This window comes from Myodes glareolus, chromosome 18 (genome assembly GCF_982192425.1).
Source record: "Myodes glareolus chromosome 18, mMyoGla1.1, whole genome shotgun sequence".
Lineage (NCBI taxonomy): Eukaryota > Metazoa > Chordata > Mammalia > Rodentia > Cricetidae > Myodes > Myodes glareolus.
In genome coordinates, this window is record NC_142043.1 from 70398207 (window position 1) to 70417099 (window position 18893).

The 18893-nt window shown below is 54.4% G+C and overlaps 1 protein-coding gene across 1 annotated transcript; it reads right to left on the bottom strand.

Moving 5' to 3' along the window:
• Positions 1-1230: 1230 nt before the first annotated feature.
• On the bottom strand, positions 1231-16243 carry Ddr1 (discoidin domain receptor tyrosine kinase 1). The gene is given in 19 exon segments (XM_087898593.1): positions 1231-2167; positions 2288-2437; positions 2911-3145; positions 3548-3766; positions 4482-4609; positions 4765-4959; positions 4961-5010; positions 5930-6040; positions 6930-7095; positions 7691-7842; positions 7933-8016; positions 9037-9283; positions 9381-9567; positions 10883-10982; positions 11198-11345; positions 12545-12773; positions 13102-13204; positions 13297-13426; positions 16106-16243. Coding segments are annotated over 19 exon segments (2802 nt in total). The 5' UTR covers positions 16133-16243; the 3' UTR covers positions 1231-2026.
• Between the last annotated feature and the right edge of the window lie 2650 nt (positions 16244-18893).

Consider the following 18893-nt stretch of genomic DNA (forward strand, 5'->3'; position numbering starts at 1 on the left):
CACCTGCTCCTCAGAGAGGGTATGGCCTCCCAGGGAGAGTCAAGGAAATTTGTCCCATCATGGCCTGACCAAGACACCCTTCCCCCACTGCCCCACTCCCGTGTCTAAACTGAGCAAGCTGCCCCTCCCACCCCATCTAAGCTGAGCAAGGTATCTCTCCATAGGAAATGGGCTCCAAAGAGCCAGTTCCTGTAGGAGGGATAGATCCTGGACCCACCGCCAGTGGCCTCATAAGCTGCACAATCCACTGTCACCTGCATCCAGGGGTCTAGTTCGGTCCTATGCAGGTTCCGCAGCTGTTGGGCTGGAGTCTGAGAACTCTCACTAGCTCCGTTCTGTCGTCTCTGTGGGTTTTCCCGTCCTGGTCTTGACCCCTTTTCCCATACCGTCACCCCTCCCCTCTTCCACTGACTGCAGGGCTTGGCCTAGAGGTTCCTTGTGGATCTCTGTATCTGCTTCCATCGGTTGCTGGATGAAGGTTTGACGGTTACGGTGGTCCTCAATCTGATGATAGGGGAAGGCCATTCAGCCCGGCTCCCCACTATCCCTTAGAGTTTTATCTGGGGTCACCCTTGTGTACTCTTGGGAATTTCCCTAGTGCCAGGTTTCTCCCTAATCCCATAAGGGCTCCCTCTATCAAGATATTTCTTTCCTTGCTCTCCCCCTCTGTCCTTCACCCAACCTGACCTTCAGATCCCTCATGTTCTCCTCCCCACCTCCCCTTCCACCCCCACCCTTCCCTCCCACACTCACTCCCAGTTCACTCAGGAGATCTTGTCTATTTCTCCTTTCTAGGTGGATTCATGGATGTTCCTCTTAGGGTCCTCTTACTTCGCTTCTCTGGGGCTGTGGACTGTGGTCTTAGACACCACTGTTTGTTTGCTTTTAATTATTATTTATGTGCATTGCTGTTTTGCCTGTGGAGTCACAGTTGAGAGCTGCCGTGTGGGTGCCAGGAATTGAACCTGAGTCCTCTGGAAGAGCAGCCAGTGCTCTTAACCACTGAGCCATCTCGCCAGCCCCCAGGGGATGCCACTATTCTCCCTGCGGAGCATTGGAGTGGACAGGGCTCTCAGGGTCCAGCGGGCATGGGCCTGGATTATGTGACCACAGACCAATGCTAGACTTCAAGCAGGATGTGGGACACGGACTGGGGAAAAGGAAAACAGCAGGCTGGGAGTGAGTGGGGGAGGCAGATGTTACCCAACCCCCAGGAAATGCACCCGCGGCTGTGGAAAAACTCAACTTTTATTATTACCTGCCTAGTGCAGGAGATTAAAATTGCCTCAAGCTAAGTCCATATATTAGTGTAAAAATCTGTGTCTCTCCCCCCAAAAATGTACAAACCCACGTGATTATAGAAAAACCAATGTGGTAGCTACAATAGAGATCCCCGCCCCCAGCCTTGGGCTATTGATCCCTCTGTCCCCCATCCCAGTATTTACTCCACAGAGACATACAGGCTTTGAGAAGTTCTAGCTGCAGCACGGAGGGTGGGAAGGAGGGGCGTGTGATCGAGGATCAGGGCAGGGATCACCCCCCGGGGCCAGTGTGTCAGGGGGCGGAACAGAAGGAAGCCAGGGCTGAGGGTCACTGTAGGGTTAGGCTTCCTTGTCCACCTCGTCCCCCAGTTTCTCAGCTGGCAGTGTCCAGTGTGTGACAGGAAGGCGGCCGGGGCCACAGCCACCTCCCCAGGAACCAGTGTTGTCCAGTGGGGCCCAGGTGCTCCGGTGGGCCTCGTCCAGTGTGCGCCCTGCATTTGCCCCCTTCCTTCCCCAAGGGATGGCTAGAAGAAGTCAGGCAGGATCCCAACCACAGGGCCAGCTGGGTGGGTGGTGCTCAGGAAGGAAGAACAGGAAGGGTGCGTATCCAGTGGCAGAGGCTTCAGCTCCTTGGGCAGGCCCAGCCCACCTGCAGAAACACTGCCTCTCAGGGACAGCAAGTCAGGAAGGGTGGGGTGCCATAGGCTTCTCTTGTTTTTGTGTCCGGCGTCCCCTGGACGGGAGAGGGCTGCAGGGTCCTGAGTTTACACTGTGTTGAGCGCATCGTCTGCCAGGAACCGATGAAGCTGGGCAAAGGGCGGCCGCTGCTCTGGCTCCCGGCTCCAGCACCTCAGCATCAGCTCATAGAGGGTCTGCGGGCAAGCGGGTGGCCGGGACAGGTACACCTGCGAGACGCCACGTGAATGAGAGGCAGGGGCAGGTACCCTTTCGTTCCTGTCACCTCGCCACAGGGTCTGCCCCTCTTGGTCCCTACCACAAGCCACAGCCCCTCCCTCAGTTCTGACCTGCCGGCCCTGGTCCCTGAAGAACTCCCCCGCGTTCTCGATGACCTGCTCGTCCGTCAGCTGCCCGAAGGGCTGGGACCTGCAGAGCATCAGCACCTCCCACAGGGTCACTCCGAAGGCCCACACGTCACTCGCTGTCGTGAACTTCCCCTGGCACACAAGAACGCAAGGAAGGCAGAGGAAGACCTCAGACAGGATAGACTCAGAGTCTACCCATCCCCACCTGGGCTGTCCTACCTGACTCCCTGCACCTGCTTCTCTGTTCCTGGCTTTCCCACCCCTCCCCTGCTCTGGTTCTATCGCTTTCCACCTGCCTTCCACCTGCTGGTCCCTATCCTACCCCTTCTAGCCCGTTTCCAACTCTTATCTGCCCCCCCCTCCAGCCCGATACCCACTCTTGGCTCCTGAATCCCTTTCCCCACATACTGCTGTTCCTTCTAATTCCAGTTCCTTGATCCAGGGTACCCTCAATTTTCAAGGGAGAAAAGTAGAACCCCAGAAAGGCAAGCGGAGCCAAATAATTGGCAGAGGGGCAGCCAGTCCGCTCCTTTGGGATGCTAACCATGGCAGAGGGGCAGCCAGTAACCCCCTCCCGCCCCACTCTGCTTCTTTAGGATGCTCACCATGAGGATGCACTCCCAGGCCATCCACCTGATGGGCAGCACTGCCCGGCCCTGTACACGGTAATAATCCCCAGCATAGAGATTCCGGCTCATGCCAAAGTCGGCGATTTTGATGGTGAAATTTTCCCCAACCAAGCAGTTTCTAGTGGCCAGGTCCCGATGCACAAAGTTAAGTGTGGCCAGATACCGCATGCCTGAGGCGATCTGGGCTCCCACGTGCAACAGCATAGGGTAGCTGAGGGAAGGAGCAAAGAGAAAGTCACAGGGCAGCCCAGGCTCCTCCCCACTTGACGTACTTCTGTCTAGGAGAGGGAGCGGAGCCCACACCTCAGCCACTAGATAAGTTGCTTCTGATCCTGGCAGGGAAGAGGTTCAGAATGGGGCAGGTCCTGCTCCACCTATGCAATCCCAAGGAGTTCATGTTTTATTAGGCTGAGGCAAGAGAGAACTCATAAAGGTTCCAATCTCTTCACCTGCTAAGAGCTCAGCCTTCCTGGCCTAGTTCATGTATTACCATGGAGATGAGTTCCTCATTCTAGGCCCGCCCCATGTTCCCTTCCTTCCTCCCCAGCTTAGTGGGGGTCAGGAGACCCATTTGGGGTGCTCTTGGGAATCCCCTGACTCGGCGAGTGGGTACCTGATTGTGGGGCCCTGGTCAGACTCTCTGTCCCCAGGCATGCCCTGCGCTGCCTTGTTCTCCAGCTGGTGGGCACTGAGGAACTGGTTCAGGTCACCGTTCTCCATGTAGTCTGTAATCATGCAGAGGGGGTCATCCTGCACACACACGCCCAGGAGTCGGATGATGTTTGGGTCCTTCAGCCGGGACATGATCTTCACCTCCTTCAGGAAGTCATTCCTGGGGAAGCAGGGAGGAGGCTGGAGAAGGACCAGGGCAGTGTGTCCTCCTCCCTCCCCCAAGGGCCTCCCTCCCTCCCAGACACCAGGCTCTGTTGCTCTCTGATCACCATGGCGTCCCCCCCTTTTCTAGACATTACTCCTAGTCCTTACCTAGCTAAAGTATGACTACATCATTTCCTCTCCCCCTCTCCTCCCTGCATCCTCTCTAGGCTCTCCACCTACCTTACTCTTCCTCAAATCTATGGTCTCTCTTTAATTATTCTTTCATTATTATTGTGGGGTTTTGTTTTTTGTTTTTTGTTTATGCTTTGAGACAGGGTTTCTCTGTAGCTTTGGAGCCTGTCCTGGAACTCGCTCTGTAGACCAGGCTGGCCTCAAACTCACTGAGATCTGTTTGCCTCTGCCTCCCAAGTGCTGGGAATAAAGGCGTGCGCCACCACCGCCTGGCTAATTATTATTGTTACATATATGTGTATGGATAAATCTATGCGTTCACCCTGCCCAATCCGTTTAGTGTTGAAAGTATGTATAGGTTTTAAGGCTGACCACTTGGGATTAGATAACTATTGAGGGGGCTGAGCTCTGGGGAGGATGAACTCTCCCTCTCTCGGAAGTTGTTGGTTGTCTGTAGCTCTCCATCTACAGTGGGGCCCCGCGTGATCGCCCCCGTTCACACTGGCATGTGCTATCATTATTGCTGCTGTGGGTCTCACCTGGCATTTTTAGTGGCATCTGGCCGGAGGATCTTCACTGCCACCAGCAAGGGGTGTCCCTTCTGCACACTGATAGGGAAATCACTACTGACCAGATCTTGAGGGTTCTCTACTTCACACAGGTGCACCTGGAGCGGGAAGGTCATTCACTGGGTCACAAGGTCCTCCAAGCCCACGGTCAGATGGGGCGTCACAGCACAAACGGTCAAGGACGCATGCAAGCATGGCGGCAAAGCCCTAGTACGGTTCGACGCTGTCGAAGCTGCACAGGCATCCTCCTTACCTCCCCAAACTGGCCCTCGCCAAGCTTCTCCTTGAAGCGGAGCCGTGACCGAGGGAAATCCACTCTGGGGGGCCCATCCCCAACTGCCCCTGGGGGCAGGGCGGGCACAGCATAGGTGTTGCCCCCAGTGACGCCCTGCAGGGTAACAATGTCAGCCTCGGCATAATGGGGGACGCTGTTCTGGGGAGGTGGGGGGTAGCAGCGGGGCACCCGGCTTCTCGGGTTCCATATAGTCCCCACTGCAGGCTGGAGAGGGGAGGGGAGAGAAGACAGGAGGAGGCTTCAGGAGCAGCCCTGAGCGGTACAATTCTTCACGCCCCAATCTCCCAGAGGTCCCAGTCCTTATGTCCCCTTGTCTCAGCCTCAAACCAGAGAAGGCGGGTGCAAGGACTGTGCACCACACCCAAAGGCTTTCGAGGCAGCACAGACAGCTAAGCAGAAAGTACCAGAAAATTTCCCCCTTGGGGGGTTTCCTGGCACAACCCTGCCCACTATGTAAGCCTGGGCTGGAAGAGGGACTCCAGCATCTAAGCAGGTCCAAGCCCTGAGATTCCTCCATGTTCCAAACCCACTGATCACCAGCTCCTGCTGCTGCCAGCCCAGCCCCTCCCTGCCACAGTAGCTCCCAATCCCAAACACACCAAGCTCAAAGACAGGCAGAGACAGGGCACACAGAGAGGGGAGGGGGCAACAGGTCCTCACAGGCAAGATGTTTACAGACAGGAGGGAGGCAGAGCTGTCCCCTCTAGGCCCTGGGGAAAGGGCCACAAAGAGAAAGCAACACAGAAAAGAGGAGCAGACAGGAGGGGCGTGAGCCTTCACCTCTGGGACTGCGGAGAGAGGACACAGGGGGGAGAGGGCAAGCGCCCAGGGTGAGGCCCTCCTCCTCGCAGCTCTAGAGAGAGGGGAGAATAAAGGCGGAGTTACAGAAGAGCGGCACCACAGCAGCGTCCTCTCTAGCTCTGGAGAGCAGCGTGAGAGGAGGAGGGGACAGAGCTAAGACCAGCGCGGTCCCCTTGGCTCCAGGGGCAGCAGAGCTTCCAGCTGGGGAGCTCAGGAGAGCAGAAAAGGCCACAGTGGGGAAGTGGATAGTGCAAGGTTGAGGGCTTTTCCCTGCCCAGTAGAGGTCCGGGAGCCTGCAGAGCCCAGCAGCAGAGGGGCTTACCCTGCGTGTTGGTGGGTTTGGCCCAGGCGGGTGTGGGGGGGCCCGGGCCTCGAGGGGGACGGGCGTAAGTGGCCAGAAGGAGGCGGTAGGCCGGATTGGAGAGCAGCAACGCTGTCGGGAGAAGGAGGGGGGAGACACGGGGAAGGGATGAGACTCAAGGCTGGACAGACAGGGAGACCTGGAATAAGGCAAGACTGGGGCTTATGGGACTGAAAGTGCAGGAGACAAGAGATCGAATCATTGAAGGCTCTCGAGAGTGATGGAGAGCTGAGTGGACGATGGATGTGTGCATGGATGAGTGGATGACGGGTGAGTGCAAAAACTGCTGTCTGAGGCTGGCTGCTGGAGAGACAAATGGGTTTATGAATATAGATGGATGGACAAGGTTGGATGGGTGGATGGGTGGGTGGGTGGGTGGATGGGTGGGTGAGTGGGTGGATGGGTGGGTGGGTGGGTGGATGGGTGGGTGAGTGGGTGGATGGGTGGGTGGGTGGATGGATGGGTGGGTGAGTAGATGGATGGATGGATGGATGGGTGGGTGAGTGGGTGGGTGGGTGGGTGAATGGGTGGGTGAGTGGGTGGATGGACAGACGGGTGGGTGGGTGAATGGGTGGGTGAGTGGGTAGATGGGTGGGTGAGTGGATGGATGGATGGGTGGATGGATGGATGGATGGGTGGATTGGCAGATGGATGGATGGGTGAGTGAGTGGGTGGATGGGTGGGTGGATGGGTGGGTGAATGGGTGGGTGGGTGGGTGGAAAGAACAAATGTTGAGGGATAAGGAGACAATGAGACAGCACAACAGAAATCTATGACACAATGACAGAGTGAGACCACTGGCATTCTGGGTAATACACAGGACAACCTTGGGGAGACTGTATGGAGGTTCACAGAAATAAGAAAATGAACTGGGACTGGGCATGGACAGTAAAGGAGAAGAGGGGCTAAGACAAGAACACAGGCAGAAGACAAGGCGGGACTGGAACAAGGCGGGCCTTACCAGAGCCATTGGGGACACAGGGCGCAGAATGGGGTGGAGTCCCCCGAGGCCGAGGCTCCTGGTAAGGGGGTGGCTCTCGGGGCCCTGGGCGGTTGTTGATGAGGATGGTGTCCCCAGGGACAGACAGGTGAACTGTCAGCTCCTCCTCCAACACCCGGCGCTCAGCCTTGTCATGGGATTAGACAACATTAATTGAACTACAGCTTAACATGGCTTCCTGGGTGTTTGGATTAAAGTTGGTCTATTCTCTCCTCATGGCAACCCCACTTCCCTGATGTCACCTCACAGGACCCAACCACATCTGACCAGGCCCTAATTATCAACTGTAATGGACATCACCTTCCCGGACACGGGAAGTCCAGGGCATAAGGAGAGCAGGCGCCACTCGCCCCTTCACTTGCTCTTTCTCTAACTTCTGTTCCCAAGTGATTGGTTGGGCTTTGAGAGAGGGACTCCCGACAGATAGAGCCTGGCTGAAGGACAGAAAGTGAGGCAAGGAGATTTGTCCTCCTGGCTACTGCCCGAGGGCTGGTCTGCCACCTGCTCTATCCTGCTCTGGAAGGCCCTGCCTCTTTGAAGGTACCCTCTAAGGACTCCCTAGCTCTTGTCTCACACGCCATGCTCACTCTTGAGAGGGGTCTTTCTGATATTAAGCCAAGCCCTATAGATCGCACTGACCCTGTGCACCCGTTTCCGCCCACACACGCCGTGCCCCGCCCACACACGCAATGCCCCGCCCACACACGCAATGCCCCGCCCACCTTGCTGAGCAGCCGGCGCCAGTGCAGCCTCCAGAGCATGAGAGCGATGATAAGCAGTAGCAGCAGGATGATGGCCACCAGGCAGCCGATGAGGATGGCAGTGGGGCTCCCTTCCGCCTTGGCCACTGGCTGTTGGCCCCGGGGCTCCAGCTCTAACAGGGGAGAATGGTCAGCACCACAGCAGGAGTCCTGCCGCACCAGAGGGGGAGGCCCGGGAGGTACTGCACTAGAGAACTGCTCACCAAAGTTGCTGAAGTTGGTGGGAGGTGGGCCAGGCGGCCACCAGGGGGCCGGTGGGAAGGAGTCAGAAGAATCGTTCATCACATCTGGGGAGAAGGAAGCAAAGAGGAGAGCGAGTTAGAGTAGGGGACCCCAGGGGACGCAGGTGCGTGAGACTTAGGGAACTGAGAGGGGCAGCGTGGTTAGCCAATTGGTACAGCAGTATGGGAGGTCCCTTGGCTGAGGGGAAGTGGAGAGCTCAGGGAGGGGCCTTGTGGGTCTGCAGGCTTAGAGAAGAAGCGGAACAAGAACTGGTCACCCTCTCTCAGGATGGATCAGGAATGAGGGACTCATACAGGAAAGAGGTCTGGGAACAAATGGGATCCTACACATCTATAATCCTAATGTGTGGGAGGCTGAGGCAGGGGCATCGTAAGTTTTAGGCTGGTGCAGGTTACATTATAAGACCTGTCTCAAAAAATAATGTTTTTTAAAGATTTATTTATTACGTTTATAGTGTTCTGTCTGCATGCCCGGAGAGGGCACCAGATCTCATTATAGATGGTTTATGAGCCACTATGTGGTGGCTGGGAATTGAACTCAGGACCTCAGGAAAAGCAGGCAGTGCTCTCAACCTCTGAGCCATCTCTCCAAGCCCACCCCCTCACCACAAATAATTTTTAAAAAGAATCTTTAAAAGTTAAATTTTAAAAAAGAATCTGCCTGGGTGTGGTAGCACATGTTTTAATCCCAGCACTCAGACGGCAGAGGCAGGCATGTCTATGAGTTCTAGGCCAGCCAGGGGTACATAGTAAGACCTCATCTCAAAAATACAAAAAGATAAAAAGAACCTACAAAACACCAAAAACAAAACTAATATATATATATATATATATATATATATATATATATATATATATATATATATATATATATATAAAACCCCACCAAAACCAAACAAATGAAAAAAGACTCTACAGAGGATTGGGATCTGATTCTTCGGCCCCAGTTTGAAAAGTCTCACAGGTGACAGGTGATACATCAGGAATCCATATGCTGGGGACACCACGGCGTGAACAGTCAGATAAACCTAAGAACTACAGAGCCAGGCACACTCTGGGACTTACTGGAGATGAAGGAGATCTCACTGAAGAGTAACCAGGGTCCCGCGAAGAGGAATCGGCACTGCAGGAAGCGGCCCACGCGGCCACCCAGAGGCACTGAGATGGCCCTGGCTCTGGGGTCTCCGAGGCTGCCCCCCAGGGCATGGCGCACAGGCTCTCCCTCCCAGGCCATAGCAGGGCCTCTTTTAAATCGGCATTCCACCCCGCCGGGCAGGCGGGCTCCCAGCGTGTGCATGTTGTTACAGTGGACCTGAGGAAGAGCGGGAAGGGACACTGAGTCCTGGCCAGGAAGCTGCAGCAGCACCTTCCCCAGCCCTGGTATCCTCAGGAGGGCGGAGCTCGCTCACCTCCATGGTCTGGAAGGTCCTCAGCCTGTCAAACTCAAACTCCATCTCCACATAGCCACTGGGGAAGCTATGGTTGCTCCATCCTACATAGTCATAGCCCGGCCAGACCCGCAGCTCCTGGCTCTGCCTGAAGTCATCCAGCCCTACCACACCATCAGCCAATTGGCCCAGACCACCATACTGCAGCCTGATTGGAAGGAATGGGAAAGGACTGTTCAGAGGGAAAAAGAGGGACCATGCACACACACACACACACACACACACATTGGTGGCCTGAACAGCCGATTCTCACTCTGCTCTCCCCGCCCAGCACACACCAATGTCCTGCAACCCTCTCCCCTCCTGTGTGCATCGTACCCCGAACTATCACAAGGTGGTCGCACACCCTGCTGAAGAGCTACCGTGAAGGCACATGGTTCAATCTACAGTGTGTATATTTAATGTGACAATTCCCAACAGATGTTCCTAGCTGGGTGGTGGCTGGCTGGCCTAGAACATGCTAGACAGCAAAGGCAAGCTGAAGGCTCTGATGCGCCTGCCTCTACTTCCCAAGTACTGGGATTGCAGTTCTAGATGCCCTGCCGGTTTTCTTATGAGGTGATCCTTGCCTGGGGCAACCTCTTTCTAACCCAAACAAAGTGCCCTTTGGGCTAATAGTCACCTTACTGTCCTTCATTTGTGGTCTGACCTTTTAGACCCCACCTAACTGGCATTCTCTTCAGCTCTTCCATTTCACTGTTCAGGCTACTCTCTGCTCCACCTCACCTCACATACACACGGACACCACACACACACATACACACAAACACACAAACACACCACATACACATGGATACCACATACACACGGACACCACACACACACATACACAAACACACAAACACACCACATACACATGGACACCACATACACATGGACACCACACACACACACACACACACACACACACACCATATACACACGGACACCACACACACACATATACACAAACACACCACATACACATGGACACCACATACACATGGACACCACACACATACACACACACACACACACACCATATACACACGGACACCACACACACACATACACACAAACACACCACATACACATGGACACCACACACACATGGACACCATACACACACACACCACATACACATAGATACCACATATACATGCAAACACACATACCACATACATATGGACACCACACACACCACATATACATGAACACCACACACACACACACATACACATCACCTCTCACACACAAATACCTACACACCACACACATCACACACATACACATCACCTCTCACATACAAATACCTACACACACCACACACACACACCACACATACACACGAACACCACACACATATACATGCAAACACCACACACACACCCCACATACACATGAACACCACACACACACACCACACACACACACAGCTACGGCTCTCTCCCATCCCCGAGCCCTGTGTAGGCCATCCCTCTTACCCGCCAGCCGTATATCCATCATAGGTGGAGTCGTTGAGATGTACCGCCTCAGATAAGTACATGGTCTGCCCCACGGGGGCTGTGTACGACAGGAGCCCATCTGGGAGGGTGGAAGGAGGGGAGTCAGAAGGAGGCATCAGGCCTGAGCGGCTGATTTCAGCCCCTTCTTGTTGGTGTGGAGAAGGCCACACTACATAGCCCCTTCCTCCTCACTCTGTGACAGTCCTGACAGAAAAGGACTTCTGATACCTTCTCCAGTCTCTATTTCTTGCTTCCAGGACTGGAAAGGGGTTCTTGTGGGGCTAAGCTACTCACCCCGCCAGAGGCAGCCATACAGCTCCACCCGCAGACAGACGCTCATGACTCGGTCAGCCCGGGGGTAGAAGCGGACCAGCCGGGCCACCATGGGGGGCCCAAGGTCCTTCAGCACCACTCCACCGGGATCCTCATTACCTGAAATCACCTGAGGGCCAGGGAGAAAAAGAGTGGATGGCTGGGTAGGGCTACAGGTCAGGCCTAACCACCCAGGTTTCAGCGGCTCCCTGCCTGCAGCCTACAGGGGCCACCAAGAGGCTGGCGAGGGGAACATGCAATACTGTGGGATGCAGGTGGGCATTTTCAAAAGGAAGTTCTGTAGCAGTGGGCACTGATACCTCTCAAAGCTCTAGAGGTTGGTCCTCAGTCGTACCTTATCTACCCTCTCCCCCTGCCTGCTTCCATGTGACCCCAAGCCATTCGGGCCGCTGTACTCAGACTCTTGCCCAGAATCCTATCTCGGCACCCCTGCCTGCTTCACTCCCTCTGTTCATTCAACACTCTGGACCGGACATGATCTCAGTGGTGAAGTCAGCCCCTCCTCCCAGGACAGCTGTGAGGAACAAGAGGCAGTGTACGGGGCAGAGCCCCGAGGTGGTGCCCAGAGCCAATCTGCAGGAGACATCTCCGAGGAGAACTGGATAGAGTGAGAGGGAGTCTCTGGTGTCGGGGCGGGGAGGGCTTGCCAAGCACAGAGAACAGCAGGTATATGGTCCCTGACTGTGAGGAGGGGGCCCTGGCTTGTCCCACAAACAGCAATAGAGGCTGTATGGCAGCGTATGCACATGCGTGTGGGTTTGGACACGCACATGCAGTGTTTGTAGAGACCAGAGGAGGGTGCAAGATCCCTTGGAGCTGAAACTGGGTTCACCCACGTGCTTTGCACTCAAAGAATTGGGTTTTTTGTTTTGTTTTGTTTTGTTTCTGATAGAGCCAAAGCCAGTGCTGGACTGAGAGCTGGGTGTGGCTGTCTGATTTACATCAGGTACTGTGTGCTGTTTTCTGAGGAAGGGGTTGGTCGGTTGTAGAGAGGGACAGAAGCAGGCGGAATAAGGTTTAGACTTCATCTCAGCTGGGTGAAAGTACACACAGCTTAAGAGCTGGGGGGGGGGTGTGTACAGTGATGGGGCTCAGGAGATGCCACAAGGTGGGCACAGAGAGGAGCTGAGAGAGAGAGAGAGTTTGTGGTCATGCAATGGACGGGGGGTACATTTCCCCAAGCTGAGAACAAGAAAAAGAAACAGATTTGGGGCAAGAGTGGGGACTGAGGTCCACTGGAGAGGCCACGGGATGTTAAGAGGTGGCCAGGCTGGCAAGGAGAAGAGCGATCCTCCCCAGGTGCCTCACCTCCTGACCCCAGCGGTCCTTCCAGCCCATCCAGCGGCGGCCATCTCGGGAGTAGCGTAACCGGTAGCTGCGGGAGAACTCTTTGCCCAGACCCCCAGCATGGCGGCCCTGTGTGCCCACCAGAGCCACCAGGTATAGCCTCCGAAGGTCCACCTGCAGGTACTCCTCCTCTTTGGGGAACACGGGCCCTGCAGGGCACCACGCCCCATCTCCATCACTGCTCTCCAGCCTGGGAGGAAGGAGGAGGTCAGGACAATAATGTCATTTGTAGCTCAGGCTGGCCTCACTATGTAACCTCAAACTTCTGTTCTTCCTGCTTCTGCCTCCTGAGTGATGGGATTATAGCATTCAACACCACACCCGTTTATGGGGTGCAGAGAATTGAATACAGAGCTTCATAGTAGCTGAGCCACACTGCCAGCCTAGTCGTGGGTCTATGTGAAGTCTGTTTTCACCACACGGCATATGTCTCGCTGGCCGGGTCCTTCTCAAAAACCCCTTGGCCTGTGCAGAGGGGGGGTCCATTCAAGAGCTCCCCCGCCCCCCATTTCAGGTACCTGCTGTGGCGGGCAGCAGTGGAATCTGACCAGGAGCTGGACACAGAGATGTCGCTGTCGGGAATGGTGCGGTCCTGCATGCCCAGGGCATAACGGCACTTGGCTGAAGGACACAGACACAGGATTGGTCAGGGTCCCCCAACTCTCTGACTCCCAAGCTCTATTCCTCAGAGACCCAAGATTCAGTCTCCTCACCAGGGTCAAAATGTCCCTTCATGTCAGCATCTCCAATTGTCACCAAGAGTAGCAGCAGCAGTAGAGAAGAGAGGGTCCCTGTCCCCATTGCTCCTGATCCCTCCAGCCTACGGAGGAGGGGACAGCATCTCTGCAGGGGACAAACAGGGAGGAGAGTCTGCTCACAGAGGGCTGTAGGTATAGACATCATCAAGAGACAGACAGGAGGGTAGCTCTGGGGTTGAGAAGAGTAAGTTACTGTTTGGAGCAAGGTTCTACTTTTAGACTGCCTCCTACACATCAGGCCCGGCTGAGCCTTAAACCAGAGTTCGTAACTTTATCATCAGCCACTTTATAAGGTAGATGTTATGATCCATATTTAACACACAAAGAAACCAGATAGAGATCTGTTCATTAAATAGCATGCCTAAAGTCCCACCCACAATCAATAGAGAAAACAAAAACAAAAGTAAAAACGAAACAATGGCTTCAAAAATGTAGGTAACACACAGAAGAGAAGGACGTAATAGTTATAATAAACTAAGAGCTCTTATAAATAGATAAAGAAACAATTTTATAAACAACCCAGTATAGAAATGGCCCAAGACTCTGAGTATTCTCTTAATAGAAAAGCAGAGCCAACATGTTTAAAACACGTATTTTAAAACATATCCAAGTTCACTGGAATTAGAAAAATACAAATCAGACTGACTAAGGAATGCTTCTTTTTCTGAGACAGGGTCTTCTGGTGTAGCCCAGGCAGGCCTCAAACTTACTATACATCCTAAGGCTGGTCTTTTACTTGGCAGAAATCCTCCTGCCTCAATATCCCAAATACTGGAGTTACAGATACACATTCGATGCCTAACCTGACAAAGTATTTAAGATTTATTTTTAAAATTTTTATGCCTACCAGTGCTTGTCTGTCTGTAAGTATGTGTGCCTCATGCATGCAGTACCTGAGGAGGCCAGAAGAGGACAGCAGAGCTCCTAGAACCTGAGTTACAGATGGTTGTGAGTGGTCACCACGTGGGTGCTGGGTCCTCTGCCAGAGCAGTAAGTGCTCTTAACCACTAAGCCATCTCTCCAAGGAAAGAGGAACAAAAGGGAAACCACCATTCCAGGGAGGGGGATGTGCTGTTATAGTATCAGAATCTACTTGGTAAGAATGTAGCAATATGAGCATGCCAGATGGTTCAAACATAGGGACTAGGAGAAGTAAGAACTCAAAACTGTCCCCAGATGTCCCCAGAAATCCCTAGGCTACGTGAGTGCCCATGGGGATGCTCTGGGGGTTTGGGGGGGCCTTAATCTTCTATGTAGCTGTGAAAACACGAAAAGGGGAGGGCCAGAGAGATGACGCGGGGTTAGGCACTTGGCACCAAGCTCAAGGACCCGAGTTCTATCCCTGGGACTCACAAGTGGAAGGAGAAAATGGGGTGGAAGGTGAAAACTGACCCTGGGTCTCTCTACAGAGCACTGGCTATCCCAGAACTCTGTAGACCAGGCTGGCCGTAAGCTCCCAGAGCTTCACCTTTCTACTCCCTGAGTGCTGGGATTAAGGTGTGCACCACTACCAGCCATCCTCTGACCCATATACACGAAAATAAATGTAATACTTTTATTATTATTTTTTTTTTAAAGAAAGGGCTGGAGAGACAGTTCAGCAGGAAGAACACTGGCTACTATTCCAGAGGACCCAAGTTAGATTCCCAGCACCAACATGGCAGCTCACAGACATCTGTAACTCAAGTCCTGGGGGATCCCACGCTCTCTTCTGGCCTCCAAGGGCACCATGCATGCGTGGTGGTGCACAGACATACATGTGAGCCCAAACACCCATACATATAAAATAAATAATAATAATACATTTGAAAGAAAGGCAGGGTGTGGTAGCGTACACCGGCAATTCACTCGAGAGGTGAGAGACCAGAAGGTCAGCCTCAACCTCGTTCTAAAGTTGAAGCTAGCCTGGGCTACATGAGACCCTGAGTCAAACACCAAAACCAAAAGCCAACAAAAGTAACAAAGTGAGGACTGGAGAGACGGCTAAACAGTGAAGAGCATTTGCTGGTCTTACAGAGGACCCGGGCTCAGTTCCTAGTTTCCATACCACGGCTCACAACCATCCATAACTCCAGTTCTAGGGAATCCAAAGCCCTCTTCTGAGCTCCGTGGGTACCAGGTCCACACAGATGTTACACAGACATGCAGGCAGGCAAAGCACTCATAAACAGAATACACACACACACACATATATATATGTACACACACACACACATATATATATGTATATATATGATTTTAAATTGAAAATGGTATGAATCTGACCTGGCTTGTGTCCCCCATGTCCCCCAAGCCACTGCTCAACACGGAAAACCAGACTCAGAACTATGGGAACTACTCTACCCCGAGAAAGCAAAGGACAAACAAACCCATGTCTGTTTGCACTCTCACACGTATGTCTAGTGAGGCTGTGCGTGACCGTGAACAGGGCAGGAGAGGGAAGCATATATGAAGAGGAAAGGGGCTGGCTGTGTCCGCTCTCTAAAACTTGTGAGACGGTAGCAGGCATCTATGTAAAACCAGGTAGCATATACACCAATGTAAACCTAACTCTGGTTTCCAAAACCTAAGTACTAGAGAAGTTTAATTGGTTTATTGAGGAAAATACAATAGAAATACCAGCTGCCTGAGTCCCTCAAACCCCTAAGTACAAGATTCCATCCATATCCAACCTGATGGTCCCCTCTGTGGTTCCTTATGCCGCTGTGGCAGTCAGCCCAGCAGACTGGACGTCCTCTGACGGTTGACAGACTCGGAACCCCACCTGGACTCTCAGGGTCAGAGTCTCCATGTAACAGTTTCCCCTGAAGACAGTGATGCTTTCTTTCTCCGTTCCTTCTGGGGTAAGGGCATCCTCTGTCCCGGGGACAGTGAAGCTCTCCTGACACCTGGCAATGCCTGAGGTCTGTACTGAATTTTAAAGATCCTGGAATCCAGAGGGACACCTACTGAACCTCTCACAGCCCTGCCACCAGCTCCCCCCAGCTCTCCTCTCTCTGCCTCTAACAGCCCAGTTCCCCCAAGTTCCAACTTATTGGAGGTAGCAGAAGGGCCTTGAGCAGAGAAGACTGGGTTGCCTTGGTGATGAGGGCGGGCTTAACTATGGGGAAGCCAGGTCACCCCAGGAGGTAGGAGGAGTTGGGGGAGTCTCCCCCATCCCTTTGTCCTCCAGCTGCTCCCACAATGCTCTAGGGCAGGAATGTAAGAGGCAGCTGAGACCCCCCCCCCCCATCATTGAAGCAGCAGCTGACTGGGTTGCCAGAAGCCACTTTGCTATCAAAGGAGAGCCTAGAACCAGAAGGCACCATAACCAGTCCCTTGTGGGTACAGCCCCATGGTGCAGGGGAGCAGGCTGCTGGGACTGGGAAGCCTGGCAGGGAATTCCTGGGTGCCACTCTCCACCCCCACCTCTGTAGAAACAGCAAGGCCCTTGTTCTCCTGAGTAACCTTCATGCCTATCCCAGATGAGTCATCAGAGCCAGACAGTGCAGAGAGGAGCCTGGGGCAGAGATACAAAGCCAGGCGGGGACAGGAGGCAGGGGGAGTCGGAGGTAAATAGAGCAGGGCGCCTAGCCAAGCGCAGGAGCTGCAGAAGCATGCCGACAAGGACTGGGGCAGTCCCTTTCTCGGTCCCCTAGGACTTGATTCCCACAGCCAGACAGGCTTAGGAGTTCCACCTCACTGGCACCTGACCTGGTCCTTCTTCAACCAATTACAAGCCAAGGGTCAGGACTCTCCGCCTCGGGCTCTTCATTCTTTCCTAAATTCCGTCTCCCAGTCCGGAGCACTATGCCCACACAGCTCTACACAGGTACACACGCAGGTGGAGTGAGTGCTAACAAGCCCACTGGAAACACCAGAGTAAACGAAATGCACCACGCTCACACCTCCGGGTGCCTCACCACCTCACACACACATTCTTTTTCTTCTTCTTAACTCCTGACCCTCCTGCCTCTTCGGCATATCCTGCTGGCCTGTGTCCCACAGAGATGGCTCACACACGATTCTTAGCCACATCACACACACCTTAGCATCTTTTGTTGTGTGTTTGATTGCTTTATGTTTTTTAAATGGGCGGCTGGTTGATTGGCTGGAGGGATTTTTGTTGTTATTTTGGTTCTTTTGAGACAGGGTCTCACTATATAGCCTTGGTGGGCCTGGGACTAGCTAGGTAGACCAGGCTGGCCTTGAATTCATTAGGAGCCCTTGCCTCTCTCTCCTGAGTGCTGGGATTAAAGATGTGCTCCACTACAGCAAGATAGTGGGTTGGTTTTCTGAGACAAGGTCTCAAGTATTCAAGTCACTATGATGCTAAGGCAGGCTGACCTTTAACTCTTGATCCGACTGTCTCCACCTCTCGGGTGATTACAGGTGTGTGCCACACACCCTGAGCTCATTCACACAGCCAGATCTCACCCTTTAGTTAGTGAGTTGCCACCTTTAGACACCTGTGAATACTGTCAGACACTGCCTTGATCAGAAAGAAGACAATGGGAAACCCACTCAGGATTCCCCAGAGAACTGCCCCTCCCAAACACGCATGGGTGACTAAGCCAGAGGGAGGCCGAGAGCAGGTGGGGACAGGTGGAACTGGGGTGGGAAAAGCAACAAGAAGCACAGGCCATTTCTTCACTTTCTCACGCATTCTGCCGCGACCTGTCTCTACAGTGCCGGCAGGGTCTGGACACACCTCCATTCTCCTCACCCAGTCAGTTCCAAGTCTGCCGGGCGGTGGCTGGGAGAAGGGGTGCTGGACAGGAATGCCGGGCCAGAGGGTACCCTGGGAGCTTTGCTCATTGGGCGGTGACTTCGTCTCTTGGCATGACCCGGCAACCACCAAGCGTGGCTGGTCTGGTAGGTTGGGCGTCAGGCTGGCTCCCTCTGGCTGGGTCAGCTTAACAGAGCATGCTCGTAGGCACGGCACCGGGAACATGGATAGGATGACTCAGTGGGCTACATATGCGCACCTGTCCTCTTGGGGCTCGGTTCTCCCCTCACCCAGGAAAAGAGAGATCCTTCTCTACACAAGAAAACCCTTTCTCGGAAAGTCAGGGCCCTCTCTGTTTCGGATGGGGAAACCGAAACTCCAAGGCGGTGGACCGAGCTGGGGCTTCCCAGCCCGCGTCCCCTGCCTCCTGCGCTTCCCCACCTCGCTCCCTACCTCTCATCGCTTTCCGGGGCCGACTCAGGCGTCCGGCCCCGGCTTGGGGCCTCCTCGGCGGCGGGGCACGGGAGGGGAGCGCAGGCGCCGGCGGGGCTCGGGTGTCGGGAGGCGGCTCCCGCGAGCAGCTGTCGGGGGCCTGTTCCGGGGAGAGGAGCCAGCGCGGGCCGGATCGCGCCCAGGCGCCGCCTCCCCGCGCCCGTCCCCCGCCCGTCCTCCCGCCCCGGCGCCCGCGCTCCCACGCCCGGCGCCGCCCCTCGTTTCTCTCCGAGCACGGAGCCCGCCCCGCAGGTCCCCCTGCGCGCCTTGCCTCCCCTAGGTGATCCGCACGCCCATCCCCCGCCGCCCGGGAGGCTAGGATACAGCAACACCAGCAGGGGCCCTGCCGCAG